Source organism: Zosterops lateralis, assembly GCF_965231275.1.
Source record: "Zosterops lateralis genome assembly, chromosome: 32".
In the NCBI taxonomy this organism is placed as follows: Eukaryota; Metazoa; Chordata; class Aves; order Passeriformes; family Zosteropidae; genus Zosterops; species Zosterops lateralis.
This window is the reverse complement of record NC_139792.1, coordinates 1,611,625-1,629,465: the sequence shown is the minus strand read 5'-3', so window position 1 is coordinate 1,629,465 and position 17,841 is coordinate 1,611,625. Positions and strand designations below refer to the sequence as shown.

General features: G+C 37.9%; 1 protein-coding gene across 1 annotated transcript in view; it reads left to right on the top strand.

Annotated features, from left to right (window-relative positions):
- ANKRD52 (ankyrin repeat domain 52) overlaps nucleotides 1-9,732 on the top strand; it is a 72,234-nt gene extending 62,502 nt beyond the window's left edge. Inside the window, exons 25-29 of the mRNA XM_083880990.1 lie at nucleotides 1,830-1,975; nucleotides 2,937-3,019; nucleotides 5,075-5,157; nucleotides 5,528-5,619; nucleotides 9,333-9,732. Coding sequence (XP_083737116.1) covers nucleotides 1,830-1,975; nucleotides 2,937-3,019; nucleotides 5,075-5,157; nucleotides 5,528-5,619; nucleotides 9,333-9,571 — 643 coding nt within the window. The 3' untranslated portion in view covers nucleotides 9,572-9,732. The remainder of the gene's footprint in view (nucleotides 1-1,829; nucleotides 1,976-2,936; nucleotides 3,020-5,074; nucleotides 5,158-5,527; nucleotides 5,620-9,332) is intronic.
- Nucleotides 9,733-17,841: the final 8,109 nt, after the last annotated feature.

The following is a 17,841-nucleotide window of genomic DNA, read 5'->3' as shown; positions in this document are numbered from 1 at the left end:
TTGGTTTAATTCATTTAAATATTGGTTTGGTCCATTGAAATATTGGTTTGGTCCATTTAAACATTGATTTAATCCATTTAAATATTGGTTTGGTCCATTTAAATATTGATTTAATAAATTTAAATATTGGTTTGATCCATTTAAATATTGGTTTGGTCCATTGAAATATTGGTTTGAGCCATTTAAATATTGGTTTGATCCATTTAAATATTGATTTAATCCAATTAAATATTGAGTTTGGTACATTTAAATATTGATTTGATCCATTTAAATATTGGTTTAATCCATTTAAATCTTGGTTTTAATTGTCCAGCAGAAGTTTTTAACCCTTTATGCACCGTTCACAATTAACGCGCCAATACAAAAAATCCAAAATTCCACATTAAATCCTCTTTTTTATCATCTCCCCCTGAGTAATTCTGATTTATTTTTTGGGACCCCCAGGACCCTCCTTTACAAACAAAAAATTATTTTATCTGATTTAAATTTGAGCAAAACTGTTTAACCCTTTATGCGCCGTTGAGAATTACGCGCCGATACAAAAAAATTCCAAAATTCCACATTAAATCCTCTTTTTTATCATCTCCCCCTGATAATTCTGATTTATTTCCAGGACCCCCCTTCACTCTGCTGGTTTCTCAGACCAAGAATTATTTTATCTGACTGAGCTTTGAACAGAATTTTTTAACCCTTTATATGAAATACTGGTTTGGTCCATTGAAATATTGGTTTAATCCATTTAAATATTGGTTTAATCATTTCAATATTGGGGTTTGATCCATTGAAATATTGGTTTGATCCATTTGAATATTGATTTTAATCCATTGAAATATTGGTTTAGACCATTTAAATATTTGATTTAATTGTCCAATTAAATATTGGTTTGATCCATTGAAATATTGGTTTGATCCATTTAAATATTGATTTAATCCAATTAAATATTGAGTTTGGTCCATTGAAATATTGGTTTAATCCATTGAAATATTGGTTTGGTCCATTGAAATATTGGTTTAATCCATTTAAATCTTGGTTTTAATTGTCCAGCAGAAGTTTTTAACCCTTTATATGAAATATTGGTTTGGTCCATTGAAATATTGGTTTAATCCATTTAAATATTGGTTTAATCATTTCAATATTGGGGTTTGATCCATTTGAATATTGGTTTGATCCATTTGAATATTGATTTTAATCCATTGAAATATTGGTTTAGACCATTTAAATATTTGATTGAATTGTCCAATTAAATATTGGTTTGGTCCATTGAAATATTGGTTTGATCCATTTAAATATTGATTTAATCCAATTAAATATTGAGTTTGGTACATTTAAATATTGGTTTAATCCATTTAAATATTGGTTTGGTCCATTGAAATATTGGTTTGATCCATTTAAATATTGATTTAATCCAATTAAATATTGAGTTTGGTCCATTGAAATATTGGTTTAATTCATTTAAATATTGGTTTGGTCCATTGAAATATTGGTTTAATCCATTTAAATCTTGGTTTTAATTGTCCAGCAGAAGTTTTTAACGCTTTATGCGCCGTTCACAATTAACGCGCCGACACAGAAAATCCCAAATTCCCAAAATAAATCCTCCTTTTTCCCATCCCCTCCTGATAATTGTGATTTATTTTTGGCACCCCCAGGACCAAAATATTGCTGATTTCTCATACAAAGAATTATTTTATCTGACTGAGCTTTGAACAGAATTTTTTAACCCTTTATGCGCCGTTCACAATTAACGCGCCGATACAAAAAAATTCCAAAATTCCACATTAAATCCTCTTTTTTATCATCCCCCCCTGGTATTTCTGATTTCTTTCCAGGACCCCCCTTCACGCTGCTGCCTTCGCAGACAACGTCCCTGGTTTACAGCTGCTCCTGAGGCACCAGGCCGAGGTGGACCCTGCGGATAAACTGGGCAGGACCCCCCTGATGGTGGCCTCGGAGAACGGGCACACGGCCGCACTCGGTGGGCGCAGGGACGGGGGTTTGAGCCCAAAAATAAATCAAATTATTACAGATATGGGACCCCCAGATGGGCTGGAAAAGGGGTTTTAACCCAAAAATAAATCCAGCCCCTAAAAGGGGAGTTTTAACCCAAAAATAAATCAAATAATTCCAGATCTGGGACCCCCAGATGGGCTGGAAAAGGGGGTTTTAACCCAAAAATAAATCAAATTATTACAGATGTGGGACCCTGGGGTGGGGTGGAATGAGGGTTTGAGCCCAGAAATAAGAAGGGGCACACGGCCGTAGTGGGTGGGGACAGGGATGTTTGAACCCAAAAATAATTTAATTTGATTTAATTTAGTTTAAATGAACCCAATTTAATTTAATTTATTAATTATTTTTAAATAATTTATTTTATTTTATTTTATCTTATTTTATCTTATTTTATTTTATTTTTTATCTTATTTTATTTTTATATTTTATTTTATTTTATTTTGTATCTTATTTTATTTTATTTTATTATTTTATTTTATTTCATTTTATTTTTATTTTTATTTTATTATTTTATTTTATTTTATTTTTTATTTTTTATTTTATCTTATTTTATATTTTATTTTTATTTTTTTATTTTACTTTATTTATATTTTATTTTATTTTTTATTTTATTTTATTTTATTTTATATTTGATTTTTTATTTTATCTTATTTTATTTTATTTTTATTTTTTTTTTTTTTATAATTTATTTTATTTTATTTTATATTTCATTTTATTTTATTTTATTTTATTTTTATTTTATTATTTTATTTTATTTTTATTTATATTTTTTTATTTATTTTATTTTATTTTATATTTCATTTTATTTTATTTTATTTTATTTTATTTTTATTTTATTATTTTTTTTTTTTTTTTTTTTTTAATTTTAATTTAATTTTAATTTAATTTTAATTTAATTTTATTGAAATCAACTCCTGTCGTGGCAGAGTTCCTGCTGTTCCAAGCGAAAGCCAATCTGACTGTGCTGGACGTCAACAAGAACACGGCTCTTCACCTGGCCTGCAGCAAGGTGGGGTCTGTCACCTGTGTCACCTGGGTGTCACCTGTGTGTCACCTGTGTCACCTGTGTCACCTGTGTCACCTGTGTGTGTCACCTGTGTGTCACCTGTGTGTCACCTGTGTGTCACCTGTGTCACCTGTGTCACCTGTGTGTCTCCTGTGTCACCTGTGTCACCTGTGTCACCTGTGTGTGTCACCTGGGTGTCACCTGTGTGTCACCTGTGTGTCACCTGTGTCACCTGTGTCACCTGTGTGTCTCCTGTGTCACCTGTGTCACCTGTGTCACCTGTGTGTGTCACCTGGGTGTCACCTGTGTGTCACCTGTGTCACCTGTGTGTCACCTGTGTCACCTGTGTGTCACCTGTGTGTCACCTGTGTGTCACCTGTGTCACCTGTGTCACCTGTGTGTCTCCTGTGTCACCTGTGTGTCACCTGTGTGTCACCTGTGTGTCACCTGTGTCACCTGTGTCACCTTAATGTCACCTGTGTGTGTCACCTGGGTGTCACCTGTGTCACCTGTGTGTCACCTGTGTGTCACCTGTGTGTCACCTGTGTCACCTGTGTCACCTTAATGTCACCTGTGTGTCACCTGTGTCACCTGTGTCAGCTGTGTGTGTCACCTGTGTGTCTCTTCACCTGGCCTGCAGCAAGGTGGGGTCTGTCACCTGTGTCACCTGTGTGTCACCTGTGTCACCTGTGTGTCACCTGTGTGTCACCTGTGTGTGTCAACTGTGTCACCTGTGTGTCACCTGTGTCACCTGTGTCACCTGTGTGTCACCTGTGTCACCTGTGTGTCACTTGTGTGTCACCTTAATGTCACCTGTGTGTGTCACCTGTGTCACCTGTGTGTCACCTGTGTGTCACCTGTGTGTCACCTGTGTGTGTCACCTGGATGTCACCTGTGTGTCACCTGTGTCACCTGTGTGTCACCTGTGTGTCACCTGTGTGTGTCACCTGTGTCACCTGTGTGTCACCTGTGTCACCTGTGTCACCTGTGTCACCTGTGTGTCACCTGTGTCACCTGTGTGTCACCTGTGTGTGTCACCTGTGTGTGTCACCTGTGTCACCTGTGTGTCACCTGTGTCACCTGTGTCACCTGTGTCACCTGTGTGTCACCTGTGTCACCTGTGTGTCACCTGTGTCACTTGTGTGTCACTTGTGTGTGTCACCTCTGTGTGTCACCTGTGTGTCACCTGTGTGTCACCTGTGTCACCTGTGTGTCACCTGTGTGTCACCTGTGTGTCACCTGTGTGTGTCACCTGTGTGTCACCTGTGTGTCACCTGTGTCACCTGTGTCACCTGTGTCACCTGTGTGTCACCTGTGTGTCACCTGTGTCACCTGTGTGTCACCTGTGTCACCTGTGTCACCTGTGTGTCACCTGTGTGTCACCTGTGTGACCTGTGTGTGTCACCTGTGTGTCACCTGTGTGTCACCTGTGTCACCTGTGTGACCTGTGTGTGTCACCTGTGTGTCACCTGTGTGTCACCTGTGTCACCTGTGTGTCACCTGTGTGTGTCACCTGTGTGTGTGTCACCTGTGTGTCACCTGTGTGTCACCTGTGTGTCACCTGTGTCACCTGTGTGTCACCTGTGTGTCTCTTCACCTGGCCTGCAGCAAGGTGGGGTCTGTCACCTGTGTGTGTCACCTTAATGTCACCTGTGTGTCACCTGTGTGTGTCACCTGTGTGTGTCACCTGTGTGTCACCTGTGTCACCTGTGTCACCTGTGTGTCTCTTCACCTGGCCTGCAGCAAGGTGGGCCTTTGTCACTTTTGTGTCACTTTTGTGTCCCCCTGGGGACTCTGTCACCAAATTTCCACTTTTCAATTCCCATTTCCAACAGCAGGATCAGCTCAGATTTTGGGAAAAATCCCATTTTCCATTTTCTATTGGGATCAAAACTCTCTTTTTCCCATTTAAACCCAAACTAAATTCAATTTATTTTTCCCCAGGGCCATAAAAAGTGACAAATTTAAGACACAGATCCCAATTAAATTTTTTGGGGGGACCAGAACTTTTTTTTCTTATTTAAATTTTAATTAAAAATAAATTTATTTTTCATCCAGGGCCATGAAAAGTGTGCCTTGTTGATCCTGGGGGAAACCCAAGACCTCGGCCTTATCAATGCAAGTAACAGTGCGCTGCAGATGTGAGTACGGGGGGAGAAAAATGGGGAAAAATAGGGAAAACATGGGAAAAAAAATGGGAAATCTGGGAAAAAAAATGGGAAATGTGGGATTTTGGTGTTTTAGGATGGGATTTTGGGCTGGGATTTTGTGTTTTGAGCTGGGATTTGGTATTTTGGGCTGAGATTTTGGTGTTTTGGGGTGGGATTTTGGGTTTTGGGCTGGGATTTGATGTTTTGAGCTGAGATTTCAATGATTTAGGGCAGGATTTTGTGTTTTGGGCTGCGATTTTGGGATTTTGGGGCTGCGATTTTGCATTTTGGGCTGGGATTTTTTTGGGATTTGGTATTTTAGGCTCTGATTTTGTCAGTAATTTCCCTTTTCCCCCCCCAGGCCGCTGCACATCGCGGCGAGGAACGGCCTGGCCTCGGTGGTGCAGGCTCTGCTCAGCAGAGGGGCCACGGTGCTGGCTGTGGATGAGGAAGGTGGGTGTCCCCAGGGGGGATTTGGGGTTTTTTGGGGGGTTTTTGGGGGGTCCTGGGGGGGTTTAGGGCTCCTGGGAGGGCTCAGAGCCCAAGGGATGTTCAGCCTTGGGGACCCCAAACACCTTCTCTGCCCAAAATTGGGTTCTCTGGGTTGTTCTGGGGGTCCTGGGGGTGGTGAGGTGTGTCTGAGTGAACTGGGGGGGCTCCTGACCCTGCAGACCATCCCATGGCCCCACAACTCCATCCCACAGCCCTACAACCCCACCCCACCATCCCACAGCCCTACAACCCCATCCCACCATCCCACAGCCCTACAACCCCACCCCATGGCCCTACAACCCCACCCCACCATCCCACAGCCCTACAACCCCACCCCACCATCCCACAGCCCTACAACCCCACCCCACCATCCCACAGCCCTACAACCCCATCCCATGGCCCCACAACCCCATCCCACCACCCCATGGCCCTACAACCCCACCCCACCATCCCACAGCCCTACAACCCCATCCCACCATCCCACAGCCCTACAACCCCACCCCACCATCCCACAGCCCTATAACCCCATCCCACCATCCCACAGCCCTACAACCCCACCCCATGGCCCTACAACCCCACCCCATGACCCCACAGCCCATCCCACCATCCCACAGCCCTATAACCCCATCCCCTGACCCCACAACCCCATCCCATCATCCCACAGCCCTACAACCCCATTCCCTGACTCCACAGCCCATCACATGGCCCTACAACCCCATCCCATGGCCCCACAACCCCATTCCCTGACCCCACAGACCATCCCATGGCCCTACAACCCCATCCCACCATCCCACAACCCTACAATCCCATCCCACAGACCATCCCATGGCCCTACAACCCTGTCCCATGGCCCTACAACCCCACCCCATGACCCCACAACCCCATCCCACAGCCCTACAACCCCATTCCCTGACTCCACAGCCCATCCCATGGCCCTACAACCCCATCCCCTGACCCCACAACCCCATCCCACAGCCCTACAACCCCATTCCCTGACTCCACAGCCCATCCCATGACCTTACAACCCCACCCCATGACCCCACAACCCCACAGCCCATCCCACAGCCCTACAACCCCATCTCCCAATTCCACATCCTATCTCCCAACCCCACAGCCCATCCCATGACCCCACAACCCCGTCCCATCATCCCACAGCCCTACAATCCCCTCCTATGACCCCACAGCCCATCTCACAGCCCTACAACCCCGTCCCATCATCCCACAGCCCTACAACCCCATTCCCTGACCTCATAGCCCATCCCATGACCCTACAACTCCATTCCCCAATCCCACATCCCATCTCCTGACCCCACACCCCATCCCTCAACCCCACAGCCCACCCCATAACCCTGCAACCCCATCCTACAGCCCTACAACCCCATCCCACCATCCCACATCTCATCCCATAACCCCCCAATCCCCCAGACCCACGATTGGGGTGGAATTTTTGGGTTTTGGTGTTTTGGGCTGGGAGTTTGGGCTGTGATGATGATTTTGGGTGGGATTTTGTGTTTTGGGCTGGGAATTTTGATGTTTTGGGCTGGGATTTTGGGTTTTGGGGTGAGATTTTGAGGTTTTTGCTGGGATTTTGGGTGGTGACGGTGTTTTGGGTTGTGATGTTGTTTTGAGGTGTGATTTTGGTGTTTTGGGGCTGGGATTTTGGGGTTTTTGCTGGGATTTTGGGCAGTGATGGTGTTTTGGGACTGTGATGGTGATTTGGGCTGGGATTTTGATGTTTTAAGGTGAGATTTTGGGTTTTGGGCTGGGATTTTGGTGTTTTGGGCTGGAATTTTGGACAGTGACAGTGTTTTTGGGCTGTGATGGTGATTTGAGGTGAGATTTTAGGTTTTGTGCTGTGATTTTGTGTTTTGGGCTGGGATTTTGGGCTGTGATGGTGCTTTGGGCTGGGATTTTGGTGTTTTGGGCTGAGATTTTGATGTTTTAGGGTGAGATTTTGTGTTTTGGGCTGGGATTTTTGGGTTTTCTGCTGGGATTTTGTGCTGTGATGGTGATTTGGGGCAGCGATGATGATTTGGGCTGGGATTTTGGTGTTTTAGGGTGAGATTTGGTATTTTGTGCTGGGATTTGTGTTTTGGGCTGTGACGGTGTTTTGGGCTGGGAATTTTGATGTTTTGGGGTGAGATTTTGGTGTTTTGGGCTGGGATTTTGGGCTGTGACGGTGATTTGGGGTGGGATTTTTGGGTTTTGGTGTTTTAGGATGGGATTTGGGCTGGGATTTTTGATGTTTTAGGGTGAGATTCTGGGTTTTGGGCTGGGATTTTTGGGTTTTGGGCTGTGATGGCGATTTGGGCTGGGATTTTGATGTTTTAGGGTGAGATTTTAGGTTTTGGGCTGGGATTTGGGTATTTTGGGGTGAGATTTTGTGGTTTTAGCTGGGATTTGGGTTGTGATGGTGCTTTGAGGTGAGATTTTGGGGTTTGGACTGTGATTTTGGTGTTTTAGGGTGGGATTTTGGTGTTTTGGGCTGGAATTTTGGACAGTGACAGTGTTTTTGGGCTGTGATGGTGTTTTGAGGTGAGATTTTGGTGGTTTAGGGTGGGATTTTGGGATTTTTGCTGGGATTTTGTGCTGTGACGATGATTTGGGCTGGGATTTTGGTGTTTTAGGGTGAGATTTTGGTATTTTTGTGCTGCGATTTGGTATTTTGAGCTGCGATTTTGCATTTTGACCTGCGATTTTACCTTTTACACTGTAATTTTTTTATTCCACACCCCAATTTTTCATCCCCCCCACCCCCAAACCCCAAACCCCAAACCCCAAACCTCCCTCAGCGTCCCCTTTATCCCCTCCAGGTCACATCCCCTTTGGGCTGGGATTTTGGTGTTTTGGGCTGTGATGGTGATTTGGGGTGGAATTTTTGGGTTTTGGTGTTTTAGGATGGGATTTGGGCTGGGATTTTGGTGGTTTAGGGTGAGATTTTGGGTTTTTTTGCTGGGATTTTGGGCTGTGATGGTGTTTTTGGGTTGTGATGGTGATTTGGGCTGGGATTTGGGGTTGTGACGGTGTTTTGGGCTGGGATTTTGATGTTTTAGGGTGGGATTTTGCTTTTTTTTGCTGGGATTTTGTGTTGTGATGGTGTTTTGGACTGGGACTTTGGGTTTTGTGCTGTGACGGTGATTTGGGGCAGCGATGATGTTTTGGGCTGGGATTTTGGTGTTTTGAGCTGCAATTTTACCTTTTGACCTGTAAATTTTTTATTTCACACCACAATTCAACCAACAATTTTTTTATCCCCCCACCACCCCAACCCCCAAACCCCACCTCACCATCCCCTTTCCCCAACTCCAGGTCACATCCCCTTTTGGGCTGGGATTTTGATGTTTTAGGGTGAGATTTTGGGGTTTTTTGCTGGGATTTTGGGCTGTGATGGTGTTTTTGGGCTGTGATGGTGTTTTTGGGTTGTGATGTTGTTTTGAGGTGGGATTTTGGTATTTTAGGGTGAGATTTTGGTGTTTTAGGCTGGGATTTTATGTTTTGGGCTGGGATTTTGGGTTTTGGGCTTGGATTTTGGTATTTTTGAGCTGCGATTTTGATGTTTTGTGCTGCAATTTTGCCTTTTATGCTATAATTTTTTTTATTTCACACCCCAATTTTTCATCCCCCCAACCCCCAAACCCCAAACCCCACCTCACCATCCCTTTTCCCCCATCCAGGTCACACCCCCGCCCTGGCCTGCGCCCCCAACAAAGACGTGGCCGACTGCCTGGCACTGATCCTCTCCACCATGAAGCCTTTCCCTCCCAAGGAATCCCTGGGCTCCTTCAGCCTCCAGCTGCTCAACAACTGCGGCATCGCGGCCAAGGCCTGCGGGGCCCTCCCCAAGGGCTCCTCCTGCCCCTACCCCGCCGAGCGCCACCAGGCCATCGGCCTGGACGGCTGCTTGACCGAGTGACCCTTTGTCCGTCCATCCCTCCATCCCTCCATCCATCCATCCCCGAGTGCTCATCATCATCTTCATCACGTCCTCGGTGTCCAAAAATCCCTCAATCCCCAATCCCGGAGCGGTTTATTTATTTAGAAAGATTATAAAAGTGGAAATTATAGGGGCACTTTGTGATGAGGGGTGAAAATGTGTAATGGTGATGATGATGATGGTGATGGTGATGATGATGTGTGTGGGTGGGTGTGTGTGGGAGGGGGAAAGGAGAACGAGGTTGGGTTTTTTGGTTGGGTTGGGTGGGTTGGGAGATGAGGATTTGTTTGGTTTTTTGGGGTTTTTTGGTTGGGTGGGAGATTCTTCTTCATCCCGTTGATAAAAGGGAGATTTGGGGTTTTTGTTTGGGTTGGAGATTCTTCATCCTCCATTTTTGGGGTTTTTTGGTTGGGTGGGAGATTCTTCTTTCGATTTTTTGGGGTTTTTGGTTGGGTTGGAGATGATTTCTCCATCTTTGGGGTCATAAAAACGAGATTTGGGGTCATAAAAGAGAGTTTTGGGATCATAAAATGGAGATTTGGGGTCATAAAAAGAAGATTTGGGGGTTTTGAGGTTGGGTTGGAGTTGATTTCTCCATCTTTGGGGTCATAAAAGGGAGATTTGGGGTCATAAAAGAGAAATTTGGGGTTTTGGGTTGGGTTGGAGATGATTTTTTCCATCTTTAGGGTCATAAAAGGGGAGTTTTGGGGTTTTTGGTTGGGTTGGAGATTCTTCTTCATCCTCCGTCACCTCGGGGTCGGAAAAAGGGGAGATTTGGGGTTTTTCATCCTCCGTTTTTTGGGGTTTTTTTGGTTGGGTGGAAGATTCTTCGTCCTCCATCGTTTTGGGATGGGAAAAGGGGAAGTTTGAGGTTTTTTGGTTGGAAGATTCTTCTTCCCGTCTCTGGGGGAGATTTGGGGTTTTGGTTGGGTGGGAGTTGATTTCTCCATCTTTGGGGTCATAAAATGGGGAGATTTGGGGTTTTTCATTGGGTGGGAGACTCTTCTTCCTCCGTCTTTTGGGGTTTTTGGTCGGGTTGGAGTTGATTTCTCCATCTTTGGGGTCATAAAAGGGACATTTGGGGTCATAAAAAGGACATTTGGGGTTTTCGGTTGGGTGGGAGACGATTCTTCATTCTCGGTTTTGGGGTGGGGAAATGAGGTTTTTGGGGTTTTTGGTTGGGTGGAAGATTCTTCTTCATCCTCCATCACCTCGGGATCGGAAAAAGGGGAGATTTGGGTTTTTTGGTTGGAAGATTCTTCATCCATCTCTGGGGAGATTTGGGGTTTTTTGGGTTGGGTGGGAAATTCTTCTTCCTCCATTTCTTGGGGTTTTTGGTTGGGTTGGAGATGATTTCTCCATCTTTGGGGTCATAAAAGGGACATTTGGGGTCTTTGGTTGGGTGGGAGATTCTTCTTCATTCTCCGTCACCTCGGGGTCGGAAAAAGGGGAGTTTTGGAGTTTTTGGTTGAGTGGAAGATTCTTCTTCCTTCATTTTTTGGGGTTTTTTGGTTGGGTGGAAGATTCTTCTTCATCCCATCAATGAAAGGGACATTTGGGGTTTTCGGTTGGGTTGGAGACGCTTCTTCATCCTCCGTCACCTCGGGGTCGGAAAAAGGGGAGATTTGGGGTTTTTGGTTGGGTTGGAGATTCTTCTTCATCCCGTTGATAAAAGGGGAGATTTGGGTTTTTTAGTTGGGTGGGAGATTCTTCTTCATCCCGTTGATAAAAGGGACATTTGGGGTCTTTGGTTGGGTGGGAGATGATGATTCGTTCCAGGTTTTGGGGTGGGAAAGGGGACATTTGGGGTTTTTGGTTGGGTGGGCGATGATTTCTCCATCTTTGGGGTTATAAAATGGAGATTTGGGGTTTTTGGTTGGGTGGGAGATTCTTCTTCCTCCTCCGTCACCTCGGGGTCGGAAAAAGGGGAGTTTTGGAGTTTTTGGTTGAGTGGAAGATTCTTCTTCCTTCATTTTTTGGGGTTTTTTGGTTGGGTGGAAGATTCTTCTTCATCCCATCAATAAAAGGGACATTTGGGGTTTTCGGTTGGGTTGGAGACGCTTCTTCATCCTCCATCACCTCGGGGTCGGAAAAAGGGGAGATTTGGGTTTTTTGGTTGGGTGGGAGATTCTTCTTCATTCTCCATCACCTCGGGGTCAGAAAAAGGGGAGTTTTGGGGTCTTTGGTTGGGTGGAAGATTCTTCATCCTTCATTTTTTGGGGTTTTTGGTTGAGTGGAAGATTCTTCTTCATCCCGTTGATAAAAGGGAGATTTGGGGTTTTTAGTTGGGTGGGAGACTCTTCTTCCTCCATTTTTTGGGGATTTTTGGTTGGGTGGGAGATTCTTCTTCATTCTCCGTCACCTCGGGGTCAGAAAAAGGGAAGATTTGGGGTTTTTGGTTGGGTTGGAGATGATTTCTCCATCTTTGGGGTCATAAAATGGAGATTTGGGGTTTTTGGTTGAGTGGGAGATTCTTCTTCCTCCGTCTTTTGGGGTTTTTGGTTGGGTGGGAGATTCTTCTTCATCCTCCATCACCTCGGGGTCGGAAAAAGGGGAGTTTTGGGGTCTTTGGTTGGGTGGAAGATTCTTCTTCCTTCATTTTTTGGGGTTTTTTGGTTGAGTGGAAGATTCTTCTTCATCCCGTTGATAAAAGGGAGATTTGGGGTTTTTAGTTGGGTGGGAGACTCTTCTTCCTCCATTTTTTGGGGTTTTTGGTTGGGTGGGAGATGATGATTTGTTCAAGGTTTTGGGGTGGGAAAAGGGACATTTGGGGTTTTCGGTTGGGTTGGAGATTCTTCTTCCTCCTCCGTCACCTCGGGGTCGGAAAAAGGGGAGTTTTGGGTTTTTGGTTGGGTTGGAGTTGATTTCTCCATCTTTGGGGCCATAAAAACGAGATTTGGGGTCATAAAAGAGAGATTTGGGGTTTTTTTGGTTGGGTGGGAGATGATTTCTCCATCTTTGGGGCCATAAAAAGGAAATTTGGGATTTTTCATTCTGTTGGAAATTCTTCCTCCTCCATCTCCGTCTCCGTCCTCTCCCCAAAAATAAAACCAAACTACAAAACTTGAAAAATGCTAAAAATACCTGAAATAATCAACTTTTGGCAGCTTTTGCCCCACCGGAGCCTCTTCCCCCCTTCAGGCACTTTAAGGGATTCAGTTTTGGGATTTTTTAGGATTTTTTTCACTTTTTTTTCCCAATTTTTTTCAATTTTTTTCTCATTTTTTTCCAAATTTTTTTTCAATTTTTTTTTCCTTTTTTTCCCAATTTTTTTTTCAAATTTTTCCTCATTTTTTCCCAATTTTTTCAATTTTTTCCCAAATTTTTCCAATTTTTTTCCAAATTTTTCCAATTTTATCCCAATTTTTTCCAAATTTTTCCCAATTTTTTTCCTTTTTTTTTTTCCCAATTTTTTCCCAATTTTTTTCAAATTTTTTTCAATTTTTTCCAATTTTTTTCCAATTTTTCCCTTTTTTTTCCCAATTTTTTTCAAATTTTTTTCAATTTTTTCCCCTTTTTTCTTCCCAATTTTTTCCAATTTTTTTCCAATTTTTTTCCCAATTTTTTCCAAATTTTTCCCAATTTTTTCCTTTTTTTCCCAATTTTTTTCCAAATTTTTTCCAATTTTTTCCAACTTTTTTTCAAAATTTTTCCCAATTTTTTCCAATTTTTTTCAATTTTTTTCCCAATTTTTTCCCAATTTTTTCCAATTTTTTTCCCATTTTTTCCCAATTTACTTCAATTTTTTTCCAAAATTTTTTCAAATTTTTTCCAATTTTTTCCCAATTTTTTTCCAATTTTTTCCCTTTTTTTCCCCCTTTTTTTTTTCCGATTTTTTCCCTCTTTTTTCCCAATTTTTTTCCCAATTTTTTCCCAATTTTTTCCCAATTTTTTCCCTTTTTTTTCCCCAATTTTTTCAATTTTTTTCCAATTATTTTTCCCAATTTTTTCCCAATTTTTTCCAATTTTTTTCCAATTTTTTTCCAATTTTTTTTTCAATTTTTTTCCAATTCTTTCCCAATTTTTTCCCATTTTTTTTCCAATTTTATTTCAATTTTTTACCCAATTTTTCCCAATTTTTTTTCACTTTTTTTTTCAATTTTTCCCAATTTTTCCCAATTTTTTCCAAATTTTTTTCCATTTTTTTCTTTAAAAAATTTTAATTAAAAAAAAGAGAATTATTTATTAAAAAAAAACCTTTAAAAAACACCAAAAATGTTTAAAAAAAATAAGAAAAAATCCACATTTTTTGCCTTTTATTGAAGAAACAAATGCACTTGAAATTCTTTATTCAAAAATATTGAATTTTTTTTAAAATTTTATTCAAAATTATTAATTTTTTTTTTAAATTTTATTCAAAATTATTGATTTTTTGGGGATTTTGGAGGATTTTTTTTTTTTTTTTTGCCTCTCCTTTTTTAAATTTAATTTTTAATTTTAATTTTATTTTTTTATTTTTTATTTTTATTTTTAATTTTTAATTTTTTTGGGGGAAAAAATTCAATCCTGTTGATGCTGCAGGTTGGAGAATGTTGCACTTTGATATTTTTAATTTTTATTTTTAAAATTTTAGGGTTTTTTTTTCCTTTTTAATTTTTATTTGGGGAATTTCAGGAATTTTTTGGGGAATTTTGAGGAATTTCTGGAATTTTGGGGAATTTTTTTCCTCCTGTAAAAACCAAATCAGAGAGAAAAGGGAATTTTTGGAAGCAAAATTTGATTTTTTTAATTTGATTTTTTATTTGGAGATGAAGGGAGAGATCCCCTGGCATTGTTTGGCTTTATTTTATTTTATTTATTTTATTTTATTTTATTTATTTTTATTTTATTTTATTTTAATTTTATTTTTTATTTTATTTTAATTTTTTTCCTTTTTTTACTTTTATTTTTATTTTATTTTATTCATTTTTTATTTTAATTTTTTATTTTAATTTTTTTCCTTTTTTTACTTTTATTTTTATTTTATTCATTTTTTATTTTAATTTTTTATTTTAATTTTTTATTTTAATTTTTTTAAGTTTTTCTTATTATTTTTTATTTTTACTTTTTATTTTTTATTTTCTTTTTTTTTTATTTTAAATTTTTTACTTTAATTTTTTATTTTATTTTTATTTTCAATTTTAATTTTTATTTTTATTTCTATTTTCATTTTTATTTTCATTTTTATTTTCATGATTATTTTTAATTTTATTTTTATTTTAATATTTTTATTTTAATATTTTAATTTCTATTTTTATTTCTATTTTTTTAAATTTTATTTTTATTTTTATTTTGAATTTTAATTTTATTTTTATTTTTATTTTTATTTTAAATTTTATTTTTAATTTTATTTTTATTTTATTTTAATATTTTTATTTCTATTTTAAATTTAATTTTTATTTCTATTTTAATTTTAATTTTTATTTTTATTTTTATATTCATTTTTATTTTTATTTTATTTCTATTTTTATTTTAATTTCTGGTTTATTTTTATTTTATTTCTATTTTTATTTTTATTTTATTTTTATTTTTATTTTATTTTTTATTTTTATTTCCCTTTTCCTCCCTCTGATCAAAATCCCAATTTTGGGTCAATCCTGGCACTTGATTTTAGGATAAAAATAATCCTAAAAATCCCTTTTTTTCCCCTTTTTTCCCTTTTTTCCCCATTTTTTTCCCTTTTTTCCCCCTTTTTTCCCCCCTTTTTTCCCCTTTTTTTCCCCCATTTTTTCCCTTTTTTTTCCCCATTTTTTCCCTTTTTTTCCCTTTTTTCCATCAGATCCCTCAGAACCATCTCCAGCAAAACTTGAATTTAAAAAAATTATTTAAAAATAACAAAAAAAGCGCTTTTTAAATTATTTTTAATCCTTTTTTAAAAGCTCTTTTCCCTTTTTTTTGTTGTTCGTTTTAAAAGATTTTTTCCCTTTTTTCCCAATTTTTTCCCCTTTTTTTTTTTCAATTTTTTCACTTTTTTCTACAATTTTTTCTTTTTTTTTCCCCAATTTTTCCCCAATTTTTCACTTTTTTCCCAATTTTTTCCACTTTTTTCTTCTTTTTTTCCCAAATTTTTCCACTTTTTTCCCCAATTTTTTCCTCTTTTTTCACAATTTTTTCCCCAAATTTTTCCCCAAATTTTTTCCACTATTTTTCTCTTCATTTTTTCCCACTTTTTTCCCCAATTTTTCCCACTTTTTTCCCCAATTTTTTCCACTTTTTCCCTCAATTTTTTCTTTTTTTGCTAATTTTTTTCCCAAATTTTTCCCAATTTTTTCCACTTTTTTCAGTAATTTTTTTCTCTATTTTTCCCAAATTTTTTTCACCTTTTTTCCTCTTTTTCCCCCCAATTTTTTCCACTTTTTTTTCACTATTTTTTCTCTCTTTTTTTCCCCAATTTTTTCTTTTTTTTTTTTTCTAATTATTTCCCAAATTTCCCCAATTTTTTCCACTTTTTTCCACTTTTTTTCCCAATTTTTTTCTCTTTTTTTCCAAATTTTTTTCACCATTTTTCCTCTTTTTTTCCCCAATTTTTCCCACTTTTTTCCCAAATTTTTTCTTTTTTTTTCTAATTTTTTCCAAATTTTTCACTAATTTTTTTCTCTTTTTTCCCCAATTTTTTCCACTTTTTTCCCCAATTTTTTTTCAATTTTTTTCCCAATTTTTTTCCCAATTTTTTTCCCAATTTTCTCCCAAAATTTTTTCACTATTTTTCTACTTTTTTCCCAATTTTTCCACTTTTTTTCACCATTTTTTCTCTATTTTCCCCCATTTTTTTCCACTTTTTTTCCACTTTTTTCCCAATTTTTTCTCCATTTTTTCCTCTTTTTTTTCCCAGTTTTTTCCACTTTAGTTTTTCCCATTTTTTTCTCCTTTTTTCCCCAATTTTTTCCCATTTTTTCTCCTTTTTTTCCCAATTTTTTCTCCTTTTTTTTCCAATTTTTTTTTCCAGTTTTTTCTTCTTTTTTCCCCAATTTTTTCCCAATTTTTTCAAAATTTTCCAATTTTTTTCCTCTATTTTTTCCTCTTTTGTTTCCCAATTTTTCCACTTTTTTTCACTATTTTTTCCTCTATTTTCCCCAAATTTTTTTCACTTTTTTCCCACTTTTTTCGCAATTTTTTCTCTATTTTTTCCTCTTTTTTCCCACTTTTTTCCACTTTAGTTTTTCAATTTTTTTCCCTTTTTTCCCCAATTTTTTCACTATTTTTTCTCTATTTTTTCCCATTTTTTCTCCTTTTTTTCCAAATTTTTTTCCCTTTTTATTTCCAAAATTTTTTCCACTTTTTTCTTCTTTTTTCCCCAATTTTTTCCTCTTTTTTTCACTATTTTTTCCTCTTTTTTTCCCAAATTTTTCTTTTTTTTTCCTAATTTTTTCCCAATTTTTTCCAATTTTTTTCACTAATTTTTTTCTCTTTTTTTCCCCAATTTTCTCCCATTTTTTCCAATTTTTTTCCCATTTTTTCTCCTTTTTTTCCCCAATTTTTTCCACTTTTTTTCCCCAATTTTTCCCCTTTTTTTCACTATTTTTTCCCCAATTTTTTCCACTTTTTTTCACTAATTTTTTCCTCTTTTTTCCCAATTTTTTCCCCCATTTTTTCCCCCTTTTTTCCCATCTCAGCCAAGACAATCAAAGTCTCTCCCAAAGGGCTTTTCCCCCTTTTCCCTTTAGAACCAATAATTAATAATTAATAATTAATAATTAATAATTAATAATTAATACCAAAAGGGGAATTTGAGGCTCCGGCGGCGCTTTTGGGGGGAGGAAAAAGGAAAAGAGACACAAAAAAAGGAGGAAAAATTTCAATTTTTGGGGGTTTTTTTGGGGTTTATTTTGGTTCTGACCTTGTTCTCCTTTCTGGGCTGGACTTTGTTCATTAATTCATTCATTGATTCATTAATGAGCCGAAAATGAAAAAAAAGTGAATTCATTGTTTTGCTGAATGAGATTGAGCTTGGAATAGTTTTATTTTATTTTATTTTATTTTTATTTTTATTTTATTTTTATTTTATTTTACTTTTTTTTTGTTTGTTTTATTTTTTTTTATTTTGGTTTATTTTATTTTATTTTTATTTTTTTTTATTTTGTTTTATTTTTATTTTATTTTGTTTTATTTTATTTTGTTTTACTTTATTTTATTTTATTTTTATTTTATTTTTATTTTATTTTTATTTTGTTTTATTTTGTTTTATTTTATTTTTTTTATTTTTATTTTTATTTTATTTTTATTTTATTTTGTTTTGTTTTATTTTATTTTGTTTTATTTTATATTTTATT